General features: G+C 38.8%; 1 protein-coding gene across 1 annotated transcript in view; it reads right to left on the reverse strand.

The window, feature by feature from the left end:
* The window catches only part of LOC105815108 (chromosome unknown open reading frame, human C12orf42), a 108,630-nt gene that overhangs the window by 75,668 nt on the left and 22,507 nt on the right, over positions 1–10,455 (reverse strand). The window contains exon 2 of the mRNA XM_012650244.1: positions 9,667–9,735. Coding sequence (XP_012505698.1) covers positions 9,667–9,735 — 69 coding nt within the window. The remainder of the gene's footprint in view (positions 1–9,666; positions 9,736–10,455) is intronic.

A 10,455-nucleotide genomic window follows, 5' to 3' on the forward strand; every position in this document is an offset into this window, starting at 1 on the left:
AAAAAAGGATCAGCTCCATGAAAAAGAGGCACAGATATAAAGGGCATTGGTCAAAAGAAATAATAGTAACAGCTAACATGCCTGGCAGCATGGTTCTGGGCATTTTATACCTAATTGACTTGATTTCTCCAACAACCTTATGAGGTTGGTGCTTTTATTACAGATGAGGAAACTGAGGCATAGAAAGATGAGACATATCTCCCAAACTCCCAGGACAGAAGGCAGCAAAGCAAGGATTTGAATTGCTGATCTATATTCTCTTCCCTACATATCTCTTTTTGAGGGCCTGAAAGCACTGGACGTCTTTCTTCTGAACCCTCTTAATTTGGTTGTCCTAGGACCTGTTAACCAGTTCCACCTTTTCCTTTCAAGGAATGAAAAACACAGAACTTCGCCTGCATACTCCTCTGCTTTCTACCCAATATTTGATATTCATTCAACAAGCCTCCCAATCAGTTTTGGCCACAAAAGAGGTTCTACTCTGGGAAGTAGGTCACAGAGGCAGGGAACTCATCAGAGAATCCATTGTCAGTGAAGATGTGGAGACGGAGAGGGTGTGAGGCTCAGTCTGAGGCAGCCGGGCAGCATGTGCTACTATCAGCAACCCTCCCAGTTTCTCTGCCTTGTTTCGTATCTTCTTGTGTCTTAGATCTCTCTGGGGCCATTTTGCTCCTTCTTGAAACACAATCTTTAGAAACTTCTTTCATCATGATCTGTTGCTGGAAAAATCTGTTTTTGTTTATCTTAAAATATCTTTATTTCAGCCCCTTCCATTTTTTCAAATTTTTAGGCCTGAATTTGAAGATGATCACCCCCATTCTTGAAAGATCATTTTGCTAGATATGCAACAGTAGATTGTTGTCACTCTCAACACATGAATGATGGTTATTCAACTGGTTCTAGCCTCCATCATTGCTGCTGAAAATTCCACTGTCAATCTTATTTTCTTTCCTTCATATATGATGTATGAGACATCCATCTCTCCTCCCTGCTGTCTCAGTCACTGTCGCATCCCTTGTATCTGGCACAAAATAATTATAGCTACTGCATACAGAGCACTTACTGTGTTCCAGGCACAGTTTTAAGTGCTTTACCTCACTTCATCTTTATTTTTCTTTATTATGGTAAAATATATAGAGCATCAAATTTACCACTTTAACTATTTTTGATTGTATAACTCAGTGACATTAAGTAAATTCACAATGTCGTATAATCATCATCACTATTTCCAGAATTTTTCATCATCCCAAACAGAAACTCTGTATCCATTAATCCATAACTCCCCATTGTCCCTTTTCCCCAAGCCTCAGGAACCTCTATTCTACTTTCTGTCTTTATGAATTAGACTATTCTAGATACCACATGTATTAGTCGAGGTTTGCCAGAGAAATAGAACTGATAGCATATACATAGATATATAGGAAAAGGTTTATTATAAGAAGTAATGAGCTGCTGAGTTGCTGTCCATAAGCTGGAGGCCCAGGAAAACCAGTCGTGTAATTCCAGTCCAAACCCAAAGTCTAGAAAACCAAGGGGGCCACTGATGGAACTCCCAGTCGAAGTCCAAAGGCCTGAGAACTAGAGAGCCCAGGTCCAAGGGCAGGAGAAGATGATGTCCCAGCTCAAGCAGAGAGAACAAATTCACCCTTTCTCCACCTTTTTGTTCTATTTGGGCCCATCCAATAAACAGTGTGGATGGTGCCTGCCCAGACTGGTGAGGACAGATCTTCTTTACTCAGTCTACTGATTCAAATGCTAATCTCTTTCAGAAACACCACCACAGACACATCCAGAAATAATGTTTTACCAGTATCTAGGCATCTGTTAGCCCAGTCAAGTTGACATATAAAATTAACCATCACATTGCATATAAATGGCATCATACAATATTTGTCCTTTTGTGTCCGGCTTATTTGACGTAGCATAATGTTTCCAAGGTCCATCCATCTTGTAGCATGTATCAAAACTTCGTTCCTTTTTATGACTGAATCATAGTATATACCACATTATGTTTATCCATTCTCCTATAAAGGACACTGGATTATTTCTATCTTTTAGTTGTTGTGAATGTTGTTGCTATGAACATTGGTACATGAGTGTCTGAGTGTCTGTTTTCAATTCTTCAGCAAGTAAAGTAAAATTGCTTATTCAAATGGTAATTCTATGTTTAAGTTTTTGAGGAAATGCCAAACTGTTTTCTACAATGGCTACATCATTTTACATTCCCACCAGCAATGCATGGGAGTTCCAATTTCTCCATATCCTTCCCAACACTTGTTATTTTCTTTCTTTTTATATATAATAGCCTTCATAATAGGTGAGAAGTGGCATTTCACTGTGGTTTTGATTTACATTTCCCTAATGACTAATGGTGTTGAGCATCTTTGCATGTGTTTATTTGTATATCTTCTTAGGAGAAATTTCTATTCAAGTCTTTTACCAATCTTTTAATTGGAGTTTTTTGCTGTTGCTGATGATTAGTTATAGTTCTTTACATATTCTGGATATTAATCATATACATAATATATATGATTTACAAATATTTTATCCCATTCTGTAAGTTGTATTTTCACTCTCCTGATAGTGTCCTTTAGTGCTCGAAAGTTTTTAATTTTGAGGAAGTCCAATTTATCTGTTTTTCCTTTGTTACCTATGCTTTAGTGTCATATTTAAGAAACCATTACAAAATATAAAGTACAAAGATTTTCCCCTCTGTTCTCTTCCAAGAGTTTTACTGTTTTAGCTCTTACATCTAGGTCTTTGATACACTTTCAGTTAATTTTTGAATATCTGTAATGTATGCATCCAATTTCATTCTTTTGCATGTGGATATCCAGTTCTCTCAGAACAATTTGTTGAAGAAACTTTCCTTTCTCCATTGAGTGATCTTGGCACCCTTGATGAAAATCAGTTGACCATACATGTGGGGGCTTATTCTGAGCTCTCTATTCTATATCATCAATCTATGTATCTATCCTATAGCTGCACCACACTATTTTGATTACTGTAGTTTTGCCCTAAGTTTTGAGATCAGGAAGTATGAACCCATCAAATTTGTCCTTCTTTTTTAACATTGTTTTGACTACTTGGGAGTCCCTTGCGATTCCACATGAATTTTTTTCCTGGGAGGGGGGAACCTCCATTGGGATTTTGACATGGAATTTGTAGAACACTTTAGGTAGTATTATCATATTAACAACGTTAAGTCTTCCAATCCATGAACATGGAATGTCTTTCCATTTATTTGGACTTCTTTAATTTCTTTTAGTAGCATTTTATAGTTTTCAACATAAAAATCTTTTCCTTCCTTGGTTAAATTTATTCCAGAGTATTTCATTCTTTTCAATGCTATTTTAAATGGAATTATTTTCTTAATTTTCTTTTCAGATTGTTCATTGCTGATGTATAGAAATACAAATAATTTTTGTGCATTGATTTTCCTGCAACTTTGCTGAATTTATTAGTTCAAACTCACTTACTCTTGAAACAAATTTGCATTAGCAGCCAGACTCATGAACTAGTAACACATGAGAACAGAGCAGGAAGCTCTCTTTCTCTTTCTGCCAGCTGTGCAGTAGCAGAAACTGAGAATGTGAGTCCCAGTCACAGAGCTGGCAGCAGTGCAAGCCATGGCATCACATTCTCAGTGGTGGAGGTGGCAGAAGGTGGCATCCAGTATCAGATCAGTTGTACAGTGTCCTTTGGGACACTGTTCCTGGAAGTCTACACTTGGGTCTGCTTGCCTAGACCTCCCAATAATCCTGGGGAGCACCTAACTTTATTCTGCTCAATTCTTTTTCTGATCAACTAGAGTCAGCTTCTGTTGCTTGCAAATAAGAATCTTATTTAACACACATCAACCAAGACACATGCCCCCATTCTCTTATCCTGCTTTTTCTCTAATAGTACTTACCACTATCTAACCTATCTGTTTATTATCTGGTTCCCACACTGGAATGGGAGCTCCATGATGACAGGCTCTTTTGTTTTGTTCACTGCTGTATGTCTAAAGTAATGCCTACTATATATTGTACTTAATACAATTTGCCAAATGAATGAAACATGTAACACTTATTAGTTAACTTAACCCTGACAACTAAACAAGTCTGTTAGAAACCACAACCTATGATGTTTATCCATAACTCTATGCCTATGATTTCACCTCTGAAAAGCAACCTTTTCCAGCTTTACACTCTATTATGAGTCTAGGCAGAGCAAATTCCTGGAGACAAGAGGAAGCTCTAGCGGGACCTCCCCTAGGTATGCAGACATGTCCCTTGTATCGTTTCTGCAGGACACTGACTTGTCAGCTATCATCTGGGCCAATTAGTAGTAGTCTCGCCAAAGTGAATGGGCACTTTTTCTTTCAGGTGTTCATGTTGGATATTAGAAAAGCCAAACATTTCTAAAATCTTTCAGAGGCCATACTTAAATGCCTGCTGAACACTTAGCTGAATATAAAAGGTGTCTCCAGACCATCTCAGCCACAGTAGGAGTTAATCCTCTGCTAAAATCACAGAGGAGATTGAGAATGAGCTCAGTACCCTGTCATGCTGAGATGAAGACACTCCATTTCCCAAATTACTCTCTTATAAAAGATCTTAAAATGCCTTCCTGTCCAAATCTAACTCACACCTGCAGAGAAAATGATCCTCTTTTCTGGGCCACAAGTTGTCTGACCTGCCCTGCATTTACTTTACTTCTTAGAGTCCTGGATCGCCTGTGGCATGACTGCCTCCTGGTTCATTCCTTAAAATGTCCATTTTCATACTTGCTGTGGAAAAGATGCAGTCCAAGGTTACCAACCTGTTTATGACCAACTCTCCTCTGTCTTCCTCATGTTAAACCACAGCTTATATGTAAGCCTTCAATGGCACATAATTTTAAAATATGTTTAATATGCGATCACTGGTTTGGCTATGTATTTGAAATATGGAACCATTTGAAAGTATACTTTTCAGAAAGCAATTTATTTTTTTTCTATAAATACTAACAATTGTTTCCCAACAATACTATCAGGAAAGTCTCCAGCAGAGCAAGAGGAAAGCAAGCACTAGAGCGGTAGCATTAGTGGACCGTTTACTGGGAGGTACAGGTGGAGTCCCCTTTCCATCCCTGTGCCTCAAGGAGGCGCCCGACAGCTGAGGCTGACTCCAAATTGGAGCAGAGCAAACCCCATCTATTACGGGGCCACATGCTGGGGAATAAGCAGAAGACCAGTGGTAGCTGTGATACAGATGTGGAAGCTTCCAGAACAAAGCAGGGTCATTCCAGGAACAGCAGCTAAACACAGCAATAGAAAAACAGAAATAGAAGCTCACCAGATTATCACCAATACCTGCAAAGTGCCCAACACATTAATTCCTTTATTCAGTAAATAGCAAGTGAGCATCCCCAATGCACCAGGCATCCTGCTGGGAGCTAGGGATACAACAAAAAGTAAAACCAACTAGGCCCTGCCCTCATGGAGCTTACATTCTAGCATGTAGCAGGCACTAAATAAATATTTGCTGAGTTAATCAATTGAAGAAAATGACTGAGCCAACACACTTCTTTTTTTCTAATATGATATCTCCATCTGCCACATTACCAGATAAAAAGAATGATGATCTCAAATGAATTGTCAAGAACTTGGCCACAATATTTGAAATTTAATAAGAAGACTAGTGGAGATGTGGCTTAGACACATCTATTGCTATTAACAATGCTATTAACAATGACTCTTGTGTATAATGTTTCTTGACACATTAATTTAAAATAGTATGAAACCATCTTGATTAAATTTGTACTTCATCTCATTTATTTTTAAATTATATGGGATGTCCCATAGAATAAGTGAGATAAAGTGATACATCATAATATAGTTTCTAACATTCTAATGAATGGAGTAGTACCTAAATATAAGTAGATTAAATATGGACACTACATTTTTTTTCATTGCTAAAAGTTAGGCATTAAAATTATTCACCCTTGTTTTAAATCCTTGGGCACTAGCTGGTGAGTTGCTTAGGAGAGCTCCAACTCTGGATGTACTGCCAGACCAAGTCCACTGGTTCTGAGGCAAGTGAGGTTGAGGACCTGAAAGGAGGTGCCTTCCAGGTAGACAGAACAGTAAATGCAAAGAGCCTAGGAGGGAAGTGTGCTCGGAGGGCTGCGCAGAGTGAGGGGCTAGAGAGAAAAGGGTGAGTGATGAGGCCAGTAGGGTAGTGGAGCCCAGAACATGTAGGGCCCTGGGGCCATGATAAAGACTTTGGTTTTTATTGTGAGCAAAATTGAAGCCCATTAGAGGTTTGTGAGCATAAGAATGATATGATCTGCTGATATTTTTGGAAACATTACCAAATCCTTCAATCCAGTTTCGACCTGGAATATATTTTTACTACCATCTGTCTTATTTGTATGTCTGTGTCTAAAATATTTGACTTTAAACTGGGAAGGAAAAACAAAGGTATATAAATTTATCCCCTAAATGACGACATCTATCATAGTGAACATGTAATTAACTTTATAACTTGATTTTTTCATTCAGCATCCAGTTATTGAGATTTATCCTTGATGGCATGTGTAGCTTCAACTCATTCCTTTAAACTAATTGCAATGGTCCATTGTATAAATATGCCACAATGTATTTATCCATCCTCCTGTTAATGGACATGTATGTTCTTTTATAATAATTTTCCATTACAAAACCAATGCATTAGAAAACAATCATATATGTGTCTTCATTGAAGAAGTAATTTTTTAGCAACCATTTTTGGGGCAATATTTTACTGATTTCTGTAGTAGATGATGCCATTTACCTACGCAACATCCGTTCTTCTCATCCTTTTTACAGAACCCTGAGTTTGAAGCAGCAATGTACCCACTTAAGAGGCTATGTTTCCCAGCCTCTCTTGCAGCTAGATCTGACCATGAGACTAAGTTCTGACAAGTGAGATGTTAAGTACTAAGCACCTCAAACTTATTCTGCAAACAAAACTAAAATCTGATCACTTCTCTCTTATTCAACTAATATGAACCTTGTCCTAACCACCACCCACCCTCACTGGAATACCCTAACAACTTCCTGTGGAACTCAAAGCCTCTTGCTTTCAAACAACTCATCCTGCATACAGCAGCCAGAGAAGCTCTTAAAGGAGGAAATCAAATTATTTCATCCCCTGCTAGAAAATAAACTATCATTACGGCTTCTGCCTTGTAACCAGAAGAAAAGACAAACTCCTTTCATTGGCCACAAGGCTCTGTGTAATCTGACCCCTGCCCACTCCTCCATCCACTCCTTCACTCTCCACTGTCAGCTGCACTGACATTCTTTCTGCCAGGCCCAGTCTGTCTCAGGCTGCCTGGTCTTTGTGCTTAGAACAGTGTGCAAGAACTTTCTGCCAACCAGAACTTTACCTGGTTGCCTCCTTCCCATAGTTCTCAACTAGGCTCTAATATCACCTCCTCAGAAAGGGCTTCCCTAACCACCTTATCCTAGCACTAGCGGCAACCTCCTCCCACCCCTTGTGACCCTGAACTACATTACCACTAGTTTACCATCTTCATAGCACTGCAGTTTTCATTACCTAGAATTACCTTAATTATTTATTTACTAGTTTTCCATTATTTGCTCTTCACTATTAATAGGCAAAGACTTCTTCTTTACTGTTGCTTTTAGAACAGCTTTCTGACCACTGTTAGTCAGTAAATAAAATGTGTAAGATATAATATTGGAATACATACACACAAACACACACAATATAGGTTATTTGATATGTAATATATGATAGTGTGCAATATATGATATATGATATTTAACATATTATATAAGATATGTGCTATTTAATATCTACTATACAATACATAATATACAATGTATAATACATAATATGTAATAAAGTACATAATAGTCAATATGCAGTATATACTATAAACAATGACAAATAACATGAAAGTCTCTTTTTTTAATTTTTCTTCATTTCAGCATATTATAGGGGTACAAATGTTTAGGTTACATATATTACTTTTGCCCCACCCAAGTCAGAGCTTCAAGCAGGTCCATGAAAGTCTTTTAAAAATGTACATCTTAAAATTTTTTAGTCCTATTTCTATATTCCTCCAATGCCACACAAACACAGAGAAGGAGAGAGGGAGAAAAAAGGGGGAAAAGAGAAAGAGAAGGGGAGGAAGCAATTTGAAAGAGTAGCCAGCTGCTGCCAAGCCCTGATCTCACATAGGACCGTGATCACTTCCCAGTCCCTATCTCCACTGCCAGAGGAAAGGAGTGGCACCCGGGAGGCACTGCTCTGTGCACTTGAGCCGCATCATATCGTTGTAGTGTGAGCTAAACAACAATGTCCGACTCATTGCCACCCGTGTCACTCCTTGCTGAGTGATTAGTCTGTGGTCCCTTTTCATGAAGCATTGCCTTCTAAGGGCCTTAGCACATTAATACTGGAATGACAGCAATAAGGGGATTTTGCTGGGGACTGTTCCCCACCCAACACAGTCCAAGCTGGGAGACATGGAATCCCTTAGTTGAATGGATCCTTAAGAGATCAATTACTTGGAGTCCAAATGCAAATATAACTAACGAAACAGTGTATCATAGATGCCTTATTTAGATATGTTTCTCTGCTTTAATGGAGTACAAACAGTTAGAAAACCAGGCCATGTTCTTCAACTTCCTAGGTCATGTTTTTCATCTTTTCTACAGTTGGTCTTTTTCATTAATCTTAAAATGTGATTTTCCACATCTCTTGATTTGTACTTTTCAATTCTATTTCCAGTCACCATATGCTACTTTCCTGCAAGTGGTAATTTGAAGCAACCTGGCTCACAAGTTTTGGAAAGGGGAGCCTATAGTAGAAAAAACTATCTACCTTACAATCACCTCTTCCTCATGTGTTTGAGACTCTGTGATTTCATGAGTGTCGCTGGGCTGTGTGGTCTTTTTTAGAGGAAGTTGCAATTTCCTTCATGGTAAAAAGGAAGGAAATGAAGGCAATTAGAGCCCTTAGGATGTAAATTTCAGTCAGTGTTGGATGAAAGGTTCTTTTTTTCTCATTTCTGCCTTTGTCAACAGAGCTCTGGTGGGACCGAATCTGGGATGCTAGCACAGCTCCATGACAACTGGACTGGCCGGCCATGGTGACCATCTCCATGTGCATGTTGCAGTCATTTATAGAGATGCATATGCACGTCGTAGGGACATTCACTTTGGCTCTCACCAAGAGGAGTCCTTTAGCAACCAGTGAGTAGAAGGCGAGGCAGAGAGGAGCACTCTAAAGCAACTTTTGCCTGAAGAACTCAGTTGTTTATTTGTGCGGATTATGGTAAGATAAAATTATGGCCCTAGTTTCTGCATGTTGTGCCACATGTAGACACTGCAAAGACACCTAATGTACTGCGGCTTCTATCGTCACTCGTCAAATGTCTGATACAGTTTTCTCTGTGTACAACCTGTGTGTACATAAGGAGGTAGTGTGGTTCTCCAACAGGGATCCAAAGCTCTGTATGAAATGGTCTTTTAACGTCGTTCTTATTTTGAAATTTAAAAAATAAATCATTCACTTTATAACGTCAACATATACACAGGAACAAATCCTTAGATGTATCAAGCAACTGAACCCAAAAGGACGGCGCTGCAGAAGAGCCCTACACAGCGGCACTCTGCTTACTCACAGTGGCTCGGGGGACGCTTCTCTCCCACAGGGTTGCGCTGCTCACGATGGGGATGTAGCAAGGGGATTTCTGAAAAATGTGAAACAAGGCATTTAGTGTCACTTCAGTAATTCCCACAAAGATATATTTCCATTCTTAGGATGATTTTTTAGGCAGAACAAAAGCTAATGCATTCAAACAGTAGCTGTTTATTCACTGAGTACCTGATATTGTCCAGAACACTGTCCTAGGTGTTTGGAGGACATTGGTGAGCCCAAATCACAATTCCCACCCACAAGAATCCAGAGGAAACCACGGGTAGTAACTAAATAAAGGTAAAATTTATTTTTTACAAATACATGTAAAATTTCAACTGTGACACATGTTATGAAGGAAACAAAGTATTTTGAGACCACTGTGATATATTAGGATGAGATGGAATTAAACATTTACATCCTTTGCGATGTGACTTTGGTATACCTCTCACAGCCCCAAGACAATCCCAGCTGAGCCCAACACAGCTACAGCCAACCCAGAGACCCATGAACATAAATAAGAAACGAATGCTTCTTGTTGAAAGTCACTGCTTTAGAGTTGTTTGTTAGACAGAATTATCACAGTAGAAACTGGACTGAAACAAATACATACTACATATGATAGGTGTACTCAGGGAGGGCAGAATAGGTACCCTGACGATCTCACAGTGGTAGAGAATCTTGCAATTCTACTTAAAATGTCAAAACTTTTCTCGTTTCTAGACAGAATAATGGCCAGCAAACATATAAAAAAATGCTCAACATCTCTAATCAT

Source organism: Propithecus coquereli, unplaced genomic scaffold, assembly GCF_000956105.1.
Source record: "Propithecus coquereli isolate 6110/MARCELLA unplaced genomic scaffold, Pcoq_1.0 Scaffold316, whole genome shotgun sequence".
Lineage (NCBI taxonomy): Eukaryota > Metazoa > Chordata > Mammalia > Primates > Indriidae > Propithecus > Propithecus coquereli.